Source organism: Apium graveolens, chromosome 5 (genome assembly GCF_009905375.1).
Source record: "Apium graveolens cultivar Ventura chromosome 5, ASM990537v1, whole genome shotgun sequence".
Taxonomy (NCBI): Eukaryota; Viridiplantae; Streptophyta; class Magnoliopsida; order Apiales; family Apiaceae; genus Apium; species Apium graveolens.
The window spans coordinates 11,831,593-11,855,500 of NC_133651.1; the positions used below are offsets into that span (position 1 = coordinate 11,831,593).

At 32.1% G+C, this 23,908-nt stretch overlaps 2 protein-coding genes and 1 long non-coding RNA gene across 11 annotated transcripts; 2 read left to right on the top strand and 1 right to left on the bottom strand.

Annotated features, from left to right (window-relative positions):
* The first annotated feature begins 1,836 nt into the window (after positions 1-1,836).
* LOC141659806 (uncharacterized) lies at positions 1,837-2,469 on the top strand. The gene has a single exon (XM_074466731.1). It carries the CDS (start codon positions 1,837-1,839, stop codon positions 2,467-2,469), a length of 633 nt encoding a protein of 210 aa, XP_074322832.1.
* A 7,717-nt stretch (positions 2,470-10,186) lies between these two features.
* LOC141723392 (uncharacterized) lies at positions 10,187-16,757 on the top strand. 9 transcript variants are annotated; one of them, XM_074525181.1, is made up of 6 exons: positions 10,187-10,249; positions 11,946-13,161; positions 13,564-13,803; positions 14,513-14,767; positions 15,377-15,799; positions 16,470-16,757. In XM_074525181.1, the coding sequence occupies exon 2, from the start codon at positions 12,051-12,053 to the stop codon at positions 13,059-13,061; it is 1,011 nt and encodes a 336-aa protein (XP_074381282.1). In that variant the 5' UTR covers positions 10,187-10,249; positions 11,946-12,050; the 3' UTR covers positions 13,062-13,161; positions 13,564-13,803; positions 14,513-14,767; positions 15,377-15,799; positions 16,470-16,757. The 9 variants fall into 9 exon arrangements, with proteins under 9 accessions (XP_074381282.1, XP_074381281.1, XP_074381283.1 ...); XM_074525180.1 differs by having other exon boundaries at positions 13,597-13,803; XM_074525182.1 differs by having other exon boundaries at positions 13,606-13,803.
* A 2,291-nt stretch (positions 16,758-19,048) lies between these two features.
* Positions 19,049-20,025, bottom strand: LOC141723398 (uncharacterized). The gene is made up of 3 exons (XR_012576267.1): positions 19,813-20,025; positions 19,622-19,709; positions 19,049-19,268 (listed from the first exon to the last, which is right to left on the bottom strand). It is a non-coding gene; the product is annotated as an uncharacterized LOC141723398 (long non-coding RNA).
* Positions 20,026-23,908: the final 3,883 nt, after the last annotated feature.

The following is a 23,908-nucleotide window of genomic DNA, read 5'->3' on the forward strand; positions in this document are numbered from 1 at the left end:
CGCACACGATGCAGTCATTTTGAATTTCTAGTTATGCCTTTTGGATTAACTAATCCACCAGCTGTATTTATGGCGCTGATGAATAGGGTATTTCAACCTTTTCTTGATAGATTTGTTATAGTATTCATTGACGACATACTCATTTACTCCAAAAGTGCACAAGATCACGAACAACACTTGAGGACGATTTTGCAAACCTTAAAAGATAAACAATTATATGCCAAGTTCAGCAAATGTGAATTCTGGTTAAACCATGTGGTATTTCTAGGACATGTTATTTCTAGTAGAGGGATAGAAGTTGATCCAAAAAAAATAGAGGCGGTACTTAATTGGGAGGCACCAAAAAGTGTCACATAAGTAAGAAGTTTTCTGGGTATGGCTGGTTATTATAGACGTTTTGTAGAAGGATTTTCGAAGATTGCAGGACCAATGACTAAGTTACTTCGAAATAATGTGCCTTTTCAATGGAATGAAGCAGCACAACAAAGTTTTGAGGAATTGAAGCATCGATTGAACTCAGCTCCTATTTTGGCTACTCCATCAGGTCAAGGAGGTTTTGTTATTTATAGTGATGTATCTCACCAAGGATTAGGATGTGTTCTTATGCAGCATGAAAGGGTTATTTCATATGCTTGAAGACAACTAAGGCCACATGAAATTTCATATCCGGTTCATGATTTAGAGTTAGCAGCAGTGGTATTTGCTTTTAAAATTTGGAGGCACTACTTATATGGTGAAACATTTCAGATTTTTACTGATCATAAGAGTTTGAAGTATTTAATGAGTCGGAAGGATTTAAATATGAGACAAAGGCGGTGGGTCGAACTTTTAAAAGATTATGATTGCACTATTGAGTACCATCCAGGAAAAGCAAACACAGTGGCAGATGCATTGAGCAGAAAAAGTAATAGCAGTTTGTCAAGTCTTCAGGTATCTTCCCTACCATCCTTGATTGAATTGAGGGCAATGAATGTAAGTTTAGATATTGAGAGTATTGGAGTGTTGCTTGCTACATTAAAAATACGACCAGTGTTGAAAGAGAGAATACAAGAAGCACAACCACGTGATCTAAAATTGGCAGATATTATCGAGAATGTGAAGCAAGGAAAAGATACTGATTTTAGATTACAAGACGATTGCCTTATGTGTGGTGAGAGAATTTGTGTTCCTAATGTTGATGATCTACGTCGAGAAATTTTGGATGAAGCTCATAATGCACCATACGCTATGCATCCTGGAACAACCAAAATGTATCAGACTATGAAACCTCATTATTGGTGGCCTGGAATGAAAAAGGAAGTAGCAGAATTCACAGCAAAGTGTTTGACATGTCAACAGGTGAAAACATAACATCAAGCTCCAGCTGGTAAGTTGCATCCTTTATCAATTCCTGAATGGAAATGGGAACGAATTACTATGGATTTTGTAATGGGTTTACCTAAGACTCAGAAGGGAAATGATGCTATATGGGTTATTGTTGATCGTTTGACAAAGTCGGCTCATTTTCTACCTATTCGTTGGCGCTGCACACTTAATCATCTAGCAAAGAGGTATGTCAATGAGATTGTGAGACTAAACGGGGTACCTTTATCGATTATTTCTGACAGGGATCCTACATTTACATCACGATTTTGGAAAAGTTTTCAAGATGCCTTGGATACTTGGTTAAATTTCAGTACATTGTTTCATCCTCAAACTAATGGTCAATCAGAAAGGACAATCCAAACTTTGGAAAGTATGTTGAGAGCCTGTATACTTGAATTTAGAGGTTCGTGGGATGAATATATCGCTTTAATGTAATTTGCATACAATAATCAGTTTCATAGTAATATTGGCATGGCACCTTATGAAGCATTATACAGAAGAAAGTGCAGAAGTCCATTGTATTGGGATAAAGAAGGTACGACAATCTTGGAGGGACCTGGCATTGTTCAAAATACACTTGATAAGGTTAACATCGTGAAGGAAAAGTTGAAGGCAGTTCAGGATCGTCAAAAGAGTTATGTTGATCAACACAGACGAGAAATGGAGTATCAGATGAGTGAAAAGGTGTTCTTAAAAGTATCTCCTTTGAAAGGGATGATGAGATTCGGCAACAAAGAAAAGTTAAGTCCGCGGTATATGGGGCCGTATGAAATTATTGAGAGAGTAGGACCCATAACTTATAAGCTAGCATTACCTTTAGAGCTTTCTCAGATTCATAATGTTTTCCATGTTAGTATGCTAAGGAGGTATTGTTCAGATCCTACACATGTTTTAAAAGATCCAGAGATAGAGATCTATGAAAATGCAAGTTATGTAGAAAAACCAGTAGAAATTACGGGTCAAAAGATCAAACAGTTAAGGAATAGAGAGATACCACTAGTTAAGGTATTATGGAGGAATCATTCTCGAGAGGAAGCAACGTGGGAAACAGAGGAAAGCATGAGACGTCAATATCCCTACATATTCAACAATACAGGTATCTAATTTCGAGGACGAAATTTTTATTAGGAGAGGAGATTTGTCACATCTCTGTCCGAGAAGCACACACGAGCATGCATTTAATATTTTAATAATAAGTCGTTTATATTTTATTTAAGATTTTAATTGTGTTACTTGTTATTATTAATATGAGTTGATGGAATTTAGTATCAAATGTGCAAAATATTTATATATTAAAAAGTGTATGCATTTAGTTGTTTGACGTTTATGTGCTAACTTAATATCATTAAAAAAAGTAAATGTTATATTGTATTTCATAAAAATAATTATTTAAATTATAGATAAAAATTGAGTTACTGAATTGTGAGTTAATTGTTAAAATAACTATTAGAGCAATTTTTAAGATTTTAAGTTGGCCATGCATGCATGTCCATTCACACTTGGTGGCATACTCTTGTTAATTGGTTATATTATAATAATAATAAAAAGATTATAATCATAGTGCGACCTAGTGACCAAGTTGAAGGTCAGTTGGGTCAGCTATGCATGGTTCCCTAATTGATATGATTTGATTAGAATGTGTTTAAATAAGAAATTAAATCTATAAAAAATTTAAATATTATAGGGGATATTTGAAAATAATAATAATAATAATAATAAACAAAAACAATAAAATGAGATGGTTTTAAGAAAATGTAAAACTTTGCATTCAAGAATTTATTCTAGATAGAATAGATTTTAATTTAAATTAATTTTAGAGCTTTAGTTGAAAAAAATATAGAATTTAAGACCTAGTATAATTTTTAAATTAACAAAGGGAAATTTTGGCAAGTGGGTGATGCAGAGGTGGGAAGGTTACTACTTGTTTTATAAAATCAAATAAGTAAGTGTATTTAGTAAAAAGAAAAACGCGTACAAATCAAGAAAATTGGGCCACGAGGCATTGATTAATAAAATGAATAAAACAATATTAAGTCAAAATGATCATGGAACACTAGTATAATAAATAAATGAATAAATATATAATTAAGAATTCAAGTCCATCCGAGTAGATTAAAAACTAGTATTTATTTAATTAATTAATAGGAGTAGTAGTAACACTACGGAAGAATAAGGTGACCAAGTTGAGGTCACTTATTTTATTAGCATAAGATCTTGTTTATAAAGAGTTGATAAGCTTGAAAAAGAAAAGAAAAAAAGAAAAAGGTTGCAAACGTGGCTATCAAATTGATAGTATGAGTGTCATATTCAAAGGTCATATAGATTAACATAGTACGCAAACATAAAAAAAACACAAGTAGAAAAAAAAACCTTTCAGTTAACTTTTGGGTATCAATATATATAAGAACAAAACGGGGTATTAGAACAGGGGGGACGACCAAAAGAGAGTTTGGCGGATTAGTGAACCTAATAATTTCCGAAGAGCTCAATTAACAAGGAAGATAGGAGATCAACGACTCCAACGTTTGACACCGACTAGAACTTCTTGAAATTTATTGGATTAAAATCGTATAAGGTGAGTATAAATCGGAACCTGATTCTAATATAATTATCTTTATGAGTTCATTTTAATTACTTGATTATGAGAATATTAATTAAATAAATTGTTTAATAATATGTGCATGTTGTAAACTGTTTATATTATGTGACTGTATACTTATTGTATTGTGCTGGCTGTAAAATAGTTATAATCGTATAACCTGCTACTTGGATTCTTTTTAACATGCTATAAAGATGAATAAGCACTTGGATTAATTAAAGGCGTTGTGACCATCAATATTATAGTATCAAAGATAGGCCTAGCTAGCCTTTAACGTGAATTAGTAGCCTTTGTGGCTATCAATGTGAATTTCCAGCCTTTTTGGCTATTAACGTGAATTATGAGCCTTTGAGGCAATAACGTGAAACAATGTGAATTCCGGAATGATACTAAAAGATTGATTGGTCACAACAATAAAAGTCAAGGGAATATTAGCACATATGTATTCATGTATATGGCACAAGTATTTTATTGTTCTTTTATATTGTTAAATTTATTAGAGTAAAAGTTATAATGATTTATTCTTATTAAGTTGCAACTCATATCAAATGCAAATACTTTACAGGTTATCCAAAAAATAGACTTTTGCGTGATATCAAGTTTGGAGTGGTAAATACAAGTTTAAGTCACAGGTCGGCCAGCTAATGCTCCAGACTCCCTACTCTTCAGCACTTATATATATAGCTATACTTAGCTAAGTCTTTTGGGAAACTATTTATAATTTTTGTGTCGAATCTATTTGTATAACTTAAGGAAGAATGTGGGTTTGTAATATTAATACATATGCTTGTGTGTATTTAAAATTTGAGCGCTTGAACCTATTTAGTTTTTACAAGTATATATTCAATTAGATTAAATCATATAAACACAATGTGGTACAAGGGTGTCACACAACCCAACATATATCTACAGACTTTTCCCTACTGCCTAACATATGGATATATGTTTAGTGCATACAAGCCAACATGCATAGATTACATTCTCACAATGCCTATCTATTTATATATAGGAGTCTGATCCACACAGCCCCAACAAAGCCAACTGCCCACGCAGCCCACACAGTCCCAGCAGAAGCAACTGCCGGCGGTTACAAGCGGTTCCCTGATTTTGAATGCCTCCAATCGGTTATTTCCCACCAAGTCTTGAACCATAACTGCAAGGTAGTTATCCCAGCCACCCGCTAGTGCATATTCCAGCACTTATACATATATATAATGCATATATATCTCAGCCCCCATGTGCCACACATGTGCCTACAGTTTTGACCATACCTTAGTCATCTTGGACTCCCAACTTAGCTCCCAACTCAGTGTTGCCCACAATTAGACCAACCAACAATCCCACATAAACACAACAACTCAAGTCTGTGTCATCGCCTAGCGACTAGTCTGTGTCGCCGCCCGACGCCCAATCCTTGTCCCCGCCTGGCGACTAGTCCGTGTCACCGCCTGGCGCCCAATCTCGATCCCAAAATGAGATTCAGCCTAAGGGTCTTACACTTACTATGTCAACATACCCCATGTAACTTATCACAGTTATTTGAAATCGAAGATTGATAAAAAATATTTGACTTGCTTGATAAAATTTGTTAAATTCGTGGATTTATATTATCGTTGATGAATTACAAATTGATACATAAACTAATTATTTTCGAATTTTGAAATTTGTAATTACGACCGAAATCAATATTAATCAATCAATTCGTGAGACAATTGCATGACTAATAGGTAATTAATCAAAATAATTAATTAAAATATAAATAATTAAAATATTACCGGGGTATGTCAAAATAGAAAAATGATATTTTAAATTACATATTTAGTTTAGGAAATAAATAACCAAATTTCATAAGTTGAATTGGTTGAATATTTTGTAATAACTCTTGTAATTAATCAGGTGAATGACCAGGTTAGAATATTTTTATATAAAATTATTAAAATGATTAATTTTTCGAAAAAATTGATTCCTTTTCAAAATGACTATTTTGGTTAAATTTTTAAAAAAACTGGATTAATTTGTTATTTTTTGTAGGGAATCTAAATTTGGAACTTAAGAGTTTCAGTTAAAAAATGGAATAAGTAACGTTGAGAGTTTAAACTGGGTAAAAATAAGTTTTCAAATTAATATAAAATAGATCATTTATAGAGTGGAGTTAAATGTTTAAAATTTATTTAGCAAAAAAAATGTTTAAAATTTGATACCAAAAAAAGTTTTAAAGTGATAAATTATCATTACGTGTGATGTGATGAATTGAACTATTTTAATCAATAGACTTAATGTGTATAGTTTGGGTATATTATTTAATTAATTTGTGACTAATTATAATCTGTCATCTAATGTGAAATCAAGGATTTATTTTAAGATCCAATTTAAAAATCTAGAATTTCTTTTATTTTTGAATAAGTGACTTATAAGTGACAAGTAGATTGATACTTATAAGTTAAAATACTTAATGTCAGAATATTTTTTACTTAACTTAGCTAAAATGAATAAATTTTAAATATAATTATCTTAATTCGTAAATTTTAAATTAGAAAGATATGTAGAAAAATAAATTTTAAAACAACAATTAATAAAAAGGCAAAAAATCAAAATAAGTTGAGAAAAAGTACGTCGTTGCTAACATTCAACTTATCCGCTTATAAGTTGTAAATTCGACTTATAAGGTGGTCGAGAAACACTCATCAATAAGTATTTATTAGCTTATATAAATAGCTTATTTTTTGTAGCCAAACAGGCCTTAACGTGTATATTTTGGGTATATTATTTAACTAACTAGCTTTATTACCCGTGTAAGGCACGGGCTAGCTTTATTTATAAAAAAATTATTATTTTTGTGTACTTTTATGATATTTGCGTGTTATTTCATACAATATTGTGTGATTCATGTTAGAAGGACTACTGTAACGACGAACATCCTTAAATTTATATTGTGTCGCGAATGTAAAGTTTAGAGTGCACTCTTACGATTAAAAATAATGGTTTTCTATCAAGTTTCAATGATTTTTTCAACCGGAGATACCAAAAATATTATAATGTTTAGGTATCATGTTTATCAAAATATGGGGGCAAAATAGTGAATTTTTTTGCACGGTCGAACTCGATCTTCAAATTACTCGGCTCATAAGGTTCACGAGTCTTATCGAGCCGATATTATTTTTTAATAGAAATATATTTTTATCTAAATATTTAATATTTTATTAATATTATATATATTTATTAGAATCGAATTCGAGCACAACCTATCATATTTCGAGTTTTGTCAATATTTGGTGAAATTGATTCAAGTTTTCGAGCCGAACTTGATGCTACCGGACTATTTACGACCCGAGTTTCATGCTTGATTTAAGATTTGGGTGAAACCGAGCTCGAGCTCGTTCTCGTGCCCAAATATTTTTAATCGACTTCAGGTCTGAAAGTTTTCGACTCGGCTCGACATGATTATACCCTTAGTTGTTGTAAAGTTGGTATTTCGAAGTGAGTTAATTACCCAAGTATCGATATTTAATAAACTATTATTAAATGGTAATATATTATCAATAAGTTAATATGGTAACATAATATCAACAAGTTATTTATTTAATATTCGTAATTTTTTTATAAATAAAAAAATAATTAAAATCACGTGGTTGTACATGAGTATAAAGTTAGTATATTGTGGTGAACTAATTACTCAAGTCTTAGAATAATTTTATTTTATATCAATATTAGATTATATAGGTTTAGCCATCCAATATAAAGAAACAAATATATAACTCGGTACTTGATGTTATTAAAATATAATCAAATGAGCCTCTAGCTCAATCGATGGAAATAAAATATTTGGATATAGGTGTCACAAGTTCAATTCTACATGCCAATAATATTTTTCCATATTTATTTAAATAAGGGCGTAAAATATTAATTTCGAATTATATGTTTTCCCTAAAAAAATTGACCCTATCGAACTTTTTACGACCAGAATTTCGAGTTTAAAATTTAAAGTTCGGTTGAACTCGAGTTCATGCTCGAACCCGAACATTTTTAATCGAGTACGAGCATGCCAGTTTTCGAGTCGACTCGGATTGATTATACCCTTAGTTGTTACACGAGTATAAAGTTAGTATCTCGATTTGAGTTAATTATCCGATTTTCGATAATTAATAAATTATTATATGTTAAGATATTATCAACAAATTAATATGATAATATATTATCAACAAATTAATATGATAATATATTATCAACAAGAAGTTATTTTTTGAATGGTAAATTAAAAAAAATTATAATCCCGTTGTTGCACATGAGTGTAAAGTTATTATATTGTAATCAGCTACTTAACCAAGTCTTAAAATAATTTTATTCTAAATAAATATTGAATTATATAGGTTTAGTCACCCAAAATAAAGAAAGAAGTATGTAACTCAATACTTGATTTTATCAAAATTTAACTAAATAAGCTTGCTCAATTGTTTGAAGTCATATGTTTATTATAAGTGTAAAGTTAGCATATTAAAATGAGTTATTCAATCAAGTCTCAAATCATTATGTTTTATATAAATATTAAAAAAAATATAAAATTTAATATAAGGCAACACACCTCGTGTAAATAAATAATTTCTAAGTCAATACTTTTTTTTTTGCCAAATTTAAAGTAGATTTCATTAATGACTTGAAAAAGATTCAATCGGTACAAACCCCCGACTGGTCATGCAACCCGGTTGAAAAACAAATAGAGCTAAATAATTAGCCGTTTTGTTTCCGGATTGCTTAACAAACTGAATACAAATATTCTGAAAATTAGAAATGAAGGTAATGGTTTCCTAGACAATCCAGCACGGATCTCCCCCGAAAACAGTAGCTTCACAATTGACCCTCACATTAATTCGATTGATATTGCAACGTTCAAAGGACTCATTTGCAACAAGGCCATATTATGAACAAATATTTTTTGTGAGAGGTGAGCACATGTGATTTTCACTACCGTTCCAGACGTACCCCAGCTATCTACCTGCCGGACACCAGTTATAGAACTGCCGAAAGTGTTGTTGATGCGAGATATCCAGATCTCCCAATACACCATCCAATTCATTTTCAACACAACCACCACATCGCACAAAGCGAGACACATCGCATAAAACGAGACAATCAAACACACAAATAATAATTTAAACAGAATAATACAAAAAAAACCCAAAATTCAAAAATCTCGGAATAACACCAAATTGTAATATGTTGTTAGACCAGAGATTTTGAATCCAAAAACTGAATTTTATTATAAAATCCAAGCTCTTACCTTAGTAGATCTGAAAATTAAAGTGAATAACTGTAATGGATTTTTCGAGTTTTGTAAAACAAATCTCGATTTTATTAAAGAAAAAGTGAATAAAAGGAGAAGATGAATATGGAGATGGAGATGGGTAGAAAAGGTGAAAAAGAAGTTAGGGTTTCTACGGTTTGATGAAGTTAGGGCGGCCGACTCTCATGCGGTCCAATCTTATATTAATTGTATGATGACCAATTAGAACATGTTCTAAGTCAATACTTAATGTTATACAAATTTAACAAAAAGTGTCTCTAACTCAAGTGGTTGATGTGTTTAATTTGCAAATAATTGGCATAGTTTGATTTCTATCAGTAACAACTGCAGATTACAAAGATAATAGATTTTGTATAAATATTAAAATAAATATAAAATTTAATGTAAGGCAAGACATCTCTTGTAAATAAATAAGAAGTCAATACTTAATCCTATAAAAGTTTAACCAAAAGTGTCTCTAACTCAAGTGATTGATGTGTTTAGTTTGCAAATATTTGGCATAGGTTCGATTCTTATCAACAACCGTTAAAATACATGGACAAAACAATAATTTCGAATAAAATATTTTCCCAAAAACTTGATGTTGCAGTATTATAAAGATAATAGATTTGTGACTAATTATAATGTGTCATGTGAAATCATGGATTTATTTTAAGATCCAATTTAAAAATCTAGCATTTCTTTTATTTTTTATTAATTGCATTAATGTGAAAATATAACAAGGCCATCTTATTTAATAATATAATGACCAATAGAAAGATATCAAGTAAAATTTAAATTATTTTGGCATCAAATTTCCGATATCTGACAATTTTTTGGCAAAAACTACAAACCGCGGAATGTATGAGCCCAAATGATAATGGGTGGCATCTATTGGGCCTAAATAAAAAGCCCAATAGTCAGTCTCTTTGAACCAAATCACAAACAAATAAAAGGTGCTCGAAGAGCAAGATCCATGATAATTTGCTCCTCTGTTTTAGTATCTGGTATGTTTTTACTCTCTTCACATATAATTCTTGTAGCAACAATTACGATAATTCTGCATACATGTTTATATAGATATATATTTATACATTTATTGGTAAGTTGAAGTGATTGATGTATATTTGTTTGTGTGTGTGTTGTTTCACATTGATTATGTGTGTAAAATTGTTTTTTTTTGAAGATGGTATGTGGAAAGTTTGAATCTTTATATTCATAGAGTGTGAAGATTTGATTATTTTTATGGGTTTCTTGAATCTTGTAAAATAGATTGTGATGGAAATGTATGTGTTGTTTTAGATGGATTTTGTGTGTGATATTGTTTTCTTTGAAGATGGTATGTGAAAAGTTTGAATCTTTATATGCATATAGTGTGAAAATTTGATTATTTTTACGGTGTTCTTGAATTTTGGAAAATAGATTGTGATTGAAATGTATGTGTGTTTTTAGATAGATTATGTGTGCTGTAATGTTTTTTACTGAAGATGGTTTTCGAAAAGATTGAATCTTTATATGCATAAAGTTTGGTAAATTGATGATGTTATGGGTTTCTTGAATCTTGGCAAATAGATTGTGATGGAAATATATGGGGGTTTTTTACATAGATTATGTGTTTGATATTATTTTCTTTGAAAATGTTATGCAAAAAGTTTGAATCTTTATATGCATTGTGGGTGATATTTGGTGAATGTTCCGTAGTTCGGCAAAAATCTGGATTAGTATTATGTTCTATGTATTTCTTGAAGAGGGTGTTATTTTAAAAAAATACGATAAATATGTATATTTGTTGATATGTTGAAGTTGTGATTGAGATAATGTGTGTAGTGTTGGTTTAGATAGATTATGTGTGTTATATTGTTTTCTTTGAATATAGCATGTTAAAAGTTTGAGTCTTTATATGCATAAGTGTGATTATTTTGTTAATGTTATGTGTTTCTTGAATCTTGGCAAATCGATTTGGATTAGATGTTCTATGTGTTTCTTGAATAGGGTATGCGGAGAGGAGTGAGGGGGGGGGGGGGGATAATCTTGCTACTAGGCTATCTACGAAACTTATGTTTCAGTTTTTATTTGTATCGGATTTGAGTTGTATTGGTTTTGCGTTATGTGGCCGTATATGAAAATTAGATATGTCAAATAAAAGAGATATCACATCGTTGTTAAGGTGTTGAATGTTGATGATAATGAGAAGTAGGAGAAGAGTGAAAGATTTGAATTCTGTTTTCGAGTAAAGAATTTGTTCTGATTTAATTGTTATAATAACAATGTGGTCTGGGATTGCTGATGAAGGCAGACAATGTGTATATAATTTGATGTAATCCTTCAATTGTATGGGTAAGTGTGTTTTTATGAATGATTAAATTAACTACATATATGGCCAGGACCAACTGAGAAGAACATACATTTTTTTGAAAAGGGTAGATTAATTGTTTACTGACTTGTAAGATCTTACGATCTATGTTTTTTGTCTGCTATTACAGCATCTAAAATTTAGCGTTTTCCGAACTCCTAACATATCCATTATGTTTTTTGTGTGAGCCACAAGTCTTTTTTTCATTCATATGCAGTGAAGCTTCCTATTGTCAACAATATTTTCTTTATCAGCATTTTATATTCTTTCATTTCCGAATTATGTTATCTATTAAGATACGTTAGTTTATTTGTGTACTGAATTTACTTGTACCTTATTTATTTCTTAAGGCATAGGTTGAAGGGGCGACTTTGCGAATTTAATTTGAGCTGAACATACAAGAAATTGGAATTATCGATACTTAAGCAATAACTGTTTTTACTGATCTAGAGAAGATGAAGGAAGAAGAAGTAAATAGATGCCAAATTCAAGAATGGTACCCGAAATTTAGATCTGCCTCCATAAAAACCATTATTCATGAACTTCCTGAATCCTTTGTTCAATACCTTCTCGATGATTACGGTCCATTTTTGCTTCCTCTTTCCATCTCAAATGAGGATGCTTTGCCGAATAGGATTCATAATCCTGAAGAGGAAGAAGACTTTGTAGTGCAAGAAGGATCTGAAGATGAAGCAGAACAAACTTCTCCTCCACCTTCTTTCGAAGAACTAGAATTGAAGATCAAGGAATCAATTGAATCCCTTGGGGGTTCTGTCTTCCCTAAGCTGAATTGGAGTGCTCCCAAAGATTCTGCCTGGATAAGCTCAACCGGAAGTCTCAAATGCACTTCTTTCAGTGAGATTGCGCTTTTGTTCCGCTCCTCTGACTCGCTTGTTCATGACTTGTGCCATGCATATGATTCATGCTCTGAAAAGACCTTGTCAAGACCCTCGTCCTTTTTCCTTGCCCTTCGTAAGTGGTACCCATCCCTCCGACCTGAGAGGGAATTTCGTTGCTTTGTACGCGATAAGATCTTAGTTGGAATCTCCCAGCGCGAGGTCACTGGATACTACCCTACCATTCTTGAGGATAAAACCCATTTGGAAATGTTAATACTAGAATTTTTTAGAGATAAGGTAAGCGAGAACTTCGAATTGGAGAAATATACCTTTGATGTGTATGTTACCTCTAGTGGGAAGGTAAAATTGTTAGATTTTAACCCCTGGGGTGCATTCACATTGCCGTTGCTGTTTGATTGGGAAGAACTGGAACAAATTTCTGGTGAAGAGGAGAATGGGTTGGAGTTTAGGATTGTGGAGAGCCAGTGTGGAGTACGACCAGGTCTAAAAACTGCTGTTCCCTATGATTACATCGATACCAGTCAAGGAAGTGGGTGGGATCAATTTCTTACAAATGCCGACGAGGAAAGGCAGCGACAGAGAACTTCTACCGAGGCAGGTGCATAACAACTTGATCTTGATCACTTACTGGATGACAGTAAATTGTTGTCCATTCATCATTTAAGTGGATATTTTCTGTGGATTATAACCATATCACCGGAAGCATGTAAGTAATACAGCAGAGCTATTTTGACGTTCTTTTGTGGTCTCTTCTGTAGTGTAATTGAGATGGATTATTTTTCATACTTTACAGTTTACCCTGTTCTTTGTATTGGTAACATCTCTCATTTCTTGAATTTTAATTGAAATTCTACTTTTAAGGATGTTGTGAATGTTCGGTCTACTTATGCGATGCTCATAATTTTTAATGGAGAATTTGTGGGTTGATAGTGTAACTTAAGCAGTAATATTCAAGTCTCAGTATATCATAAGTTCATGCAATGCATATCACTCAAATCTCTGTGGTTATATGTCCTCCTTGTTTCCTATGTTTATTTGGTGCTAAAATAACAAGTATATCAATTAGTACCACACCATTGATCCTCAAAATATTATATTTTCTTTGAAGGAAACTTTGACAAGTCTCTCTGTTACTATTAAGTGAATGCAGAGTTAACAAACAATTCAGAGTTGACGAACTTCCCATCATAGGTCTCTTGAAATGCAGAGTTAACGAACTTCCAGTCGCAGGTCTCCTTTTGTCTGGGATCTCTACAAATTTGTAGGTAACAGAAGAATCACACATTTATTGTAACAGAAGAATAAGCTCAGGTTCTTTTCAGAAACATTTCGAAGCTTAACAATCAAGGTGAGGATCATGTATCCGGGTTGTTTAATGACTTAACACTAAATATGTTTGTTACTAGTATATTGTGATTTAACAGAAGAATGTTGTGATTGTTCATTCTACTTTTTGAGTGATCTGCCCATAAATTTTTATAGAAATTTAAGGGGTTGTTAGTTTCACTTGTTAGTGTAACTTAAGCAATGACTGAACTTTTATTCATGTTTCTTGACCATTATTATAGTTGTAAACAATTTAATTCCGAGAATAAGCTTGAAAGAAATGAAATTTTAAGAAACAAATTGTTTCGGGTCATTTTTGAGTAAATCAGATCATTTTTGCATTGTTTTTGGCCAAAACAGAGGACACAGTTCACATAGCACAAATGTTTATTTAGCAAAAACCTATACGCAAATGGATTAAAAAGTTGAACGAGAAATTGTTATTAACAGCTTAATCAGAACAAATGTTTATATAGCACCAATGTTCTTGAGCCCAAGAACCACTCCAACTCCAATAATGTGACCAACAGTTCCACAAGCCAATGTATCTGCAAGAGTGAAACCAGCAGGGTCCCCTGTTTGTAGTCCAGAGTCCCTCGCTTCAAGCTTTAAGCCTGCAGTCGCCTTCCTGTTTGCGGATGGTTCTGTGCTGTTTTGTTTTAACACATAGTTGTTCTATTCGAACATATTAGTTAGGGACTGAAATATGTGATTCTTTGTTTCTTCTTTAGGTAAGGTATATGTCTGATTGCAAGAAGTTCTATGGAAGGATTCTTGATAATAGCAATGTTGTGTCATCGATTGAAGGGGTTTCAGGATGAGAGACAGAAGAGATTTGGAAAAGGTTGTGCCCAGATGAACCCTATAGCTTTGACCCCGATACATCTTGCTGGGATGGAACATTTGAGACAGCAGCTGATGCTGAAAAGCACACCACATATGATCTTGTTTTAGCTATTGAGAGACAGAGTCCATTCTTCTACCAGGTAATATAGGGAAGTGATCGCTTTATCTATATTCAATGTCACAATGTTGGACACAGAAACTCTACATCTTTAATATAATTGTGACCTCCACACATTATATGTGTTCGTTATCAGTTTCACTGTTATAGAATTTTATGCATTTTTTAATTTTCAATGTATTGCCCTCATTTAGCACTTCTAGCGGGAAAAAAAATCAAGAAGTTTGATTTAATGCTTTGGCAAATATTTACCCAATTTTATTGCATAGAATAGCAATTTTCTTGCCCTCTATTATGATCAACTGTGGTCCGTGCAAAGCTTCTGGTCAGCCTTTTGGTTCTCTGAGTTTAAGGATTTTGATTAGCCTAGTACTGAAACTGAAGAATCCGTCTTGATTTTTATCATTTAGGTAACAGAGAGTCAGAAATTTCAATTTTTTACATTGCAAATAGATGTCGGTTTTAAAATAATTGTAGTTTATGCAGTTACTTCTTGCTGCTATCTTTAAATATTATCCAATTTTTATTTGCTTATTTACATTTGAAGCCATTTAAAAAGAAATCAATTATATCTAAAATGTTGTATGTGTATTGTACACTATATCATCTTTTTAACTAGTATGTTCACCAGGTTTCCAGACCTCATATGAAGAATGAGTTATTTCTTGAGGGAGCTGTGACCAGATATAAAGGTTTCCTGCATTTAATTAAGAAAAACAGAGAGCATATGCTTAAATGCTTCTGTGTTCCGACCTATGACATTGACCTGATCTGGCATTCTCACCAGTTGCACCCAGTGTCTTACTGCCAAGACCTGGTTAAACTTATTGGGAAGGTTTTGGAACATGACAACACAGACTCAGACAGAACAAAAGGGCAAAAGCTGGATGTTGGTTTTTCTGAAACAAGCCAGTGGGAGAAGAGATTTGGCTTAAGATATTGGAGAGCAGGATCAATAAGCATTCCAGTTGTGTCAAAATTTGTGATCAATAAGATTATTTCAACCAATGTGCAGCAACAAATCATACGCCTTCCCGAGTTAAAGTCTGTGGAGGTAAACTCTTTTCCTAATTAGTACTCTCGTGTGTGTTGTTTCTCTGGTATTCTGGTGATAGTAAGTGAAACTTTGATGCATATTTGCTATGCATCTGCATATAAGGAGTATAACATATTAACTAGATACATACTCTCCAGTTTTCATTTGTGCAAGAATGGGACTGGTAAAATGTTTGTGGGGTATACCACTATGCTCAAATTAACAACATTTTAGATTTGTCTTCTATATTATCTTTCAAGAATTTAGCTTCAGTGTCTCCAAGAATTTGTCTTCTATATTACTTTTCTGCACACTACTTTCTGCACACTACTCAAGATACATTGATAATATAGTAAAAATATTATTTTTAAAGTTTTCTTTTTATAAATAAAAGTTTAAGTTATAAATTTTTATTCAGAAAAAAAAATTAAAATTATTATTTTAACTTTGCAGTTAAAGTACTTAGAAATGAGTCCAGAAAAGTATAGCGATTATTAAAAAGAAACAGAGAGAGTAACATAATTTTTGTGTAAAGTCATATGTATGCACGAAGATTTTTGATAAAAAAACTTAGAAATGTTATTATTTTTGATAAATTCTCTTAATAATATATTGACAACTAAATATTTGGGAACGGTTTCGAGATTTTTGCATTTCTCTTGTTTTATGTACAATATTTTATATACAGGACTACAGTTACATGGAGATGGAGGCAGGGCAGGAATAGAGGATACAGAATTGATGACATGGGGAGGGTTTGTCGTCTTCGACTCTACCAAATATTTTTCCTGCCAAAACACTGGTTCCTTCCTCATCACAATTCTTGATTAATTAACTGATTTTTTTTTTTTGAGGAAATATTTGAATTCAGTTACTCCCAGCTCATTCTTCTAGCAACGAGACATAAATTTGATCAACTAGCGAATGTAAATTATTGCAAATCTGATCGAATAATTGATTTTGGTTTGTGTTCGAATTACAAGCCAGCTTAAATGGGAAAAGTTTGGAAACTTGGAATAGATCAGTAAGGAATTATTAATGCGATTATTCACTTGAAAAGAACAGGCCTTTCATTCATGGTTGTCTTCCGTCGTCTAAAAAGCGGAAATTGGAATTTATGGGTGAAAGCATTATTCAAGAATTAATCCGAATAATTAATCCAGTCATTAATCGGAAATTAATTTAATATTATATATAATTATTTTATTACTTTGACTATTCAGTAATTATTTTATTATATATATTCATACAACTAAATTTTAAATATGTAATATCATTAAGGTAAATATATTTTTTAAGATCTAACCCGTAAGGGTTGACTCAATTATTTTAAAAAAAGATAATTATTCACAGGTTCGAATCCCACAGGAGGAGAATTTATGATTATGCCTCTTGAGTTAGAGTATGTCACTTAAATGCGGTTTACCTTAATTCACGTGGTTTGCAGACTATTGCGTGAACCCGTAGAGTTTACTCAGTGCGCACCCGAAGGGTAGCGGCGGCGGGTTATCTACGATAAAAAAAATTAAGATCTAGATTATGAATTGAGGTTATTTGAGATGAAAAATTTAGAAATTTCATTATTTAACCTTTTAAAATAATAAATTATGCATACTAAAATAATTTTTTTTTTTATTTTTTTTAAGAATTTATACCTTTTTTAATTTTTTTTATTTTTTTATAAACCTTTTATTTTTTTACCAATGAAATCGTTTTTTGACTGATTAACCTGATTTTTGACTGATTCTCGTAAAATAATTTTTGACCCAATTTTCGCTTGTTCTTTTTTTTTATCGTAGGTAACCCGCATCCACTATTCTTCGGGTGCGAACTTGATAAATCCTACGGGCTCACGCAATAGCCTGCAAATCACGTGAACCAAGATAAATCACATTTAAGCGACAGACTCTGGCTCAGGAGGAATAGGCTCAATTTGGGAATGCTGTTGAAAACTGCTGTGCTGTGAGAAAAAGTGCTGCTAAGAAAATTAGATGACTGTTTGGTAATTTTTTTTAATTTATTTATATTTTGATATATAATATATAAAAATAATATTTTTTAGAAGGTTTGATGGTGAAACTGATAGCTATTTCTTATGAAAGTTGAAAACAGTTTTTTCCAAAAGCATGGGGGAACATGGTTTTGCTAACGACAGCTTTTACACCAAAAACGCTTTTACGGAAAGTAGCTTTTAGAATTTACCAAACACTTTTCTGAGAGTTTTTCAGCAGCTGTAACTGTTTGCAACAGAAATACCAAACGGGACCATAATCATAAATTCTCCTCCCCTGAAATTCGAACATGTGATCAGGAGGATAGTTATCCCCTCTTTAACAACTGAGACAACTCTTGTGGGCAAAACATGTGGTTTGTGAGAATCGAGCTCGAGATATTTCATTTACCTATACAATCTCATGGCACTACATCATATTGTTACATCGCTTAATCTTTTCGTTTTCCTACCGAATAGCGATTAATCTCGATTAATCGCCGATTTTTAGAACACCGATTGTTTTTTTGAAAAAATTATAAATATATCAAGTATCTAATAAGAAGTTTACAAGAATAAGAGTATCTTCGATCCGATGCTAAAATGTAAAATGATTGACAAAAATAGTGTATCATCGGTTTGTAAAATTTTAGTCAAGAAAATTCATATATACCTCTAATGATATATTATCTATTATTTTGATTATAAAAAATTATACCTGATCGTATAAAAATATAGTCAATCAAAAATAATTATCTATATTTTTTGTTAATTGAATACGTGGTAGTAGAAGTACAATTTTTTTACATAATTTTCTCAAAATGCCACGTATATGACTCTTATGTCATTGCCACCTTGATTATTTAGCTAAGAATTTTCTAGCATCTTAGAATTTTCTAGATAAAAGGTGGACTTTTTGTGAATTTCATAAAAAAAAAAGGAACTTTTTTAAAATTTTACTGAATTTTAAAAGAGAATATTTAATAAAAGATTGTCTCAATGGTGCAGCTTTCGGTGTAAACCGATTAGCGATCTAATAATTTAGAGAAAATTCGGCACTTCTGATTTTACAAATCACTCATACCAGCTTAGCAAATACAAATTCATAGAGAATTGGTGGCTACAAATACAACCATACTCGTGGATGATAGCTTAGCAATGTGTCAACTCAGGTGACAACTGCTCCATTGCGCTTTTGACTTTTAGATGCAGAAAAAATTAATCAAACTCATATTACCAGTTGAAGGGGAAGGGGAGCTGGGGAAGCAAGTGAGAAATCTAGCAATAAAGACTACTTAAACATATCATACTAGATAATTTTACACGCTTAAATGGTTAATTTTGATAAAATGCATAACAGTTCATCAGATGTGCTTAATCACTAGAGTTCTAGTCTTATAGACAAGGAGGATTGATAAAGGATTTATCAATTAACCGATGAAGATGAAAAGGTCGCAGCACTCTTCAAAGAGGCAACAGCAACACAAAGCTGCAAGACTGCAATTTCAGACATCTTTGTCAGTTGGTGTTTTTAACATAATTCTTTTTTGCCAAAAAGTTATTGTTTGGATCTCATGTATGCCATGTTTTTGTAGACTCCCATTACGACTTAAAAAGTTAAAAAGTTTCTGAATCGATTTTTTGCTCTCTGGCTTTCGATTCAGTTCACGGCAAAAGATGAAATTCAAATACAAATTTGCATTCTCACATCCGTTTAACAGGATCAAATCTCATGAACCAACATGCACCTTACTTATTTGTCAACTATCACACCCTCTGTGACACAGATTCGGGGTGCTGTAGTAAGCAAAGATCGCAAAATAATCAAATAAAAATGGTAATACACTTACCATCCCTCGAGGAAACCTGGTTCCCTCCTAGGCGTCGGAGCTGTATAGTACTGTGGCGGTGCCATCACAGGAGGACCATAATAATTACCTGCAATTATCAACTCTTCATTTTCAGGTATCTGCAACTATACTTAAATAGTCTAATACTCAAGTTAACAGCAAAAATAAACAGGCTAATTACAGGTGTTTACCTTGAGCAGGGTAGGGATAAGCATACTTTGGTGGTTCATTCATCTCTCTCTCTCTCTCTCTCTCTCTCTCTCTCTCTCTCTCTCTCTCTCTCTCTCTCCCTCTCTCTCCCTCTCTCTCTCTGGCACAGTTCCACTTCACTTCACAAATCAATCTATTCTGCCTTAAATTTCGGTATAAGAAAAAGAAAGCACAAAAGCAATGCCATAAAATGCTCTTTCACTCGGTCTGAACTTTCATATATTCTACAAGGTGGGACCATGTGATGTACTATTCTACTTTCTAACTTTGAAGCTAGTGTTTAAACTTGCCTGCATGTTTGATTTAGTAGTAATCGAAATTTAATGAACAAAAATTTGTGTTTAATATAAATGATTTACTGGCATAGTGGTGTCCACCTAACAGATAAGTGCTGAGGGGATCTTATGTTTTATAAGATTAGTAAGTAAAATTTAGGGACTGATAGTGATTAGACTGTGATTAGTGAATCAATAACTTTAGTTGGAATATTTGAATTCTCTCATTATAATTCTATACTTAAATGTCTACTACTATGGCATTATCACCAATATACAGAATCTGATTTAACTAATTCTTGAAATAACATTTTCGGAGTAGTAAATTATGCATGACGATATATGCTGGATAGAAATGGAGAATGGAGCAGTTGACAAGTTGCCGAAAAGGCGATGGAGTTGTTCGCTCCAAGCCTCTAATGTTTTTTAAAAGATGACTTCACTGATGTATTATTCTCAAACAACTTAGCTGAAGGTCTTTTCTTATTAATTATCATCATAATCATCATATTATAGATGGTTTTATCTAGCACTAATCCCCCAAACTCAAACGATAATCCTGTCCTCTTGGTTCACTGTTTGTACTTTTATTAAAGCGTTTGGCCATATTTTAAAAGTGTTCATTCATGTTAAAAATGCCGGTAAGTGGAAAGTTTATTGAGAGATATTCTTGGTTAGCATTTTGAAAGTGTTTATCTACGTCAAGAAGTGCCCCCATTATTTTTTAGAAAATTATTGTGTAAATTATAATTTCCATCCTATATTTTATCTATAAAATCAAACTTTTAAAATTAAAAATTCAAATGTTAAAAGATTTTAAAATATGTGTACAAAAACTTCCTTGAACCAAGTAACAACTAGCAGCTTGCTTTCCTTTGAATTTTGGATGCAAGTCTGGAATGATGGTTTGTTCGTTTTCTGCATATCTTGCTTTCTGACCTGAAAGAATATACTAATGCAGATATGGAGTAAACAAATTTGATGCCAACATTTCATTCCTTGCCTTGGTCATGGTTTAAACCATAGCCAGTTTTTCTGTTTAGGACACCTATACTAATGCAGATTTATTGCGTTTGTCACATGTAAGAGCCAACATCGTTGTTAGTCCTAGAATGAAAAATTATTGATTTGTACAGTGAGATTTGATATCTAAGCCTCTCAATCTGTGTGCAGTTACATGGTCAGAGAGTGCAAGAATTCAATCTGTGTGCAGTTACATGGTCAGAGAGTGCAAGAATCCGATCCTAGATTATCATGGTTGGATAGTTACTAGTTCACTCAAAGGTGGATCATAATAGGGGTAAGCCGACCCCTCTTGAAAAAAATTCAAGGAGCAGCACAGAGAGACATGCTGCTTCTTTGCAAGCCAGAGTCAATTTTTCATCACAATCCAAGACCAGGAACTTTGCTGACAATAAATCTAAAGCCTCTCTTCACTGCAATTATTACAAGAAACCAGGCCACTTGATTCACAAGCTAGGAAGCAAGAAAACATGTGCGAGAGTGCGAGTGCGTAGTGCGAGATACGGGATTCAACAAATATAAAAATGTGGGGAGTGCGGGGGACACGGGAAAAATAAACAAAAAATTTATATATATTTCATGTTAAACATAATAAAACTTACTAACAAAATCAGAAATTGCTTGAAAAATAAATCAAATGCATCATTTATTAATCTAAAACACAAAAATACAAGTAAAATTTTTTAGTTTATACAAAAAAGAATACGATAATCAATATTTCTGTAGTAACTAATAGACATGGATACTTAATTTTGTAAATGTAGTTTGCTAAAATAGATTTTAACTACAATTTTTAAAGATAAAATTTCATATTAGTATCTTAGAAGAATCCGTGTGTCCGATAAGGAGATACGTGTGTCCGAAAATTCGATACGGGGATTCGGCAGCGACCCAAGTGTCCCTACTTCTTAGTTCACAAGTGTTACAGACTTCGTGGCTTTCCTAATGACTTCAAGTTCAACAAATCTAAGAAGATTGCTGCACATGTGGACACCTCTGGTTCTTCTGAACTTGCTCATAATTCTAATGCTCTGCCTCCAGGTATTAAATTCGATGCAAATCCTTAACCAAAAATTATCCAACAATTTAAACTTATCTAATATTTTAAACTGATCTACTATTGATATTGGAATAAAATAAATCATGATTCTTAATGACTCTTGTAATTTTTTTTATTACAATCCTGATAAATATTACAATCCTGATAAATAATAAAGTTATAACTTATAAGAATGTTGAAATCATGTTGTAATTATAATTATTTATTATAATCCTGGAAAATTTTATTATAAACTATATTTTATTATACAAAATCATTCATATATTATTTTATGGTTAATGAATGTTGTTTACACCTATACATTTGTCTTGCATTTCTAATTGAATTAAGGGGGCCGGTGTACAACAAACGTTTGTTGTAGACCGGTTCACAACAAACACAATTGTAATCGTTGGATGGGGAAATAGAAGGCTGAGATCACAGCGGACCGCTGAAATTTTCCGCGGTCCAAAAAAATTACTAAAATATCCCTAGCCACGGGCCGCGGAAAATTTCCGCGGTTGGTGTCGTTTTTTTTCCCTAATCCCTAGCAAACACAGACTCTTCACAATATACAAACACAAACACAGCCGCAGAAAATTCCAGCAGAAGCAGCAGAAGCAAGAACCAGCAATCCAAAAGCTTAAATCATTCACCTTTTTCGTCATTAAGGTATATATTCGATTCTTTTTTGTTATTTACAGTTTTATTGATATAAATTTATGTATTTTTCTTGTTTTATATCTGATTTTATTTATGTAATTCAAATTTTTAGGGTTAATTTATGTATGAATCTTTGTAATGAATTAACATATTAATCGTAATATGATTAAATTCGAATTTTTAGAATTTATAGGGTTCATAATTTGGAATTGATTTAATTCGATTTTTAGGATAAATTAGTGTTAATTTAGAATTAATTAGTGTTATTTTCGTATATTTTAATTCGTTTTTTAGGATTTAATGATAAAATTAGTGTAAAAATTCGAATTGAATTAGTGGAAAATTCGAATAAAATTAGTGTAAAAATTCGTTTCATTAGATTTCATTTATTTAAAATTCGTTTAATTAAATTTTAATTTCGAATAATTTTCAGGATAAATTAGTGGTAAAATCAAAAATAACTAGTGATAATTTCGAATTAATTTAGTGTATAAATCGAATTAATGAAAAAATTAGTGTGAAATTCGAATGAATTAGTATTAATTTCGAATTATTTAGTGTAAAAATAGAATTTAATGATAAAATTGGTGTTACATTCGAATTATATTAAGAATTTATAATTATGAAATTAGGGTTAATTTAGGGGTTAAATTTTGGTGCTTAATTTTTGGGGATGTAATTAATTTTTGGGATGAATAATTACGAATTGCGAATATAGTGGTTAATGTATTATGTACTTGGTGTTTATATATGTGGTGATTGTTTTTATTGTGTACGTTGTGGTGTTTTTATTGTGGTGATTGATGAATTTTGTTGGCAATATTTTCAGGTATGGATAATTTTGATGATTTCGGGAATATGTTGCCGGGTCCTAACGCACATAATATTATTTGGGACAATCGGTATCACGTCAGTGAGTATGTTTGGGATGGTGCAGGGAGAGATGAGTTGCAGAGCTATTCGGGGAACAAGTCATTGCACTTGTGGAAGTTAAGGAGACCACAGCGGGAATTGCTACACATGCTTGGGTTTGAGATTTTTGCAGACCCTGCTGTTGTCTTGGCTACTGACACTCGG

What these genes read in the sequence shown, in the direction of transcription:
- LOC141659806 (XM_074466731.1), top strand. Translation starts at nt 1,837, where the DNA reads ATGGCACCTTATGAAGCATTATACAGAAGAAAGTGCAGAAGTCCATTG.
- LOC141723392 (XM_074525175.1), top strand. Translation starts at nt 12,051, where the DNA reads ATGAAGGAAGAAGAAGTAAATAGATGCCAAATTCAAGAATGGTACCCG. An exon ending in GAGAACTTCTACCGAGGCAG is followed by an intron (nt 13,054 to 13,596) that starts GTGCATAACAAC and finishes GTTACTATTAAG; the next exon opens with TGAATGCAGAGTTAACAAAC.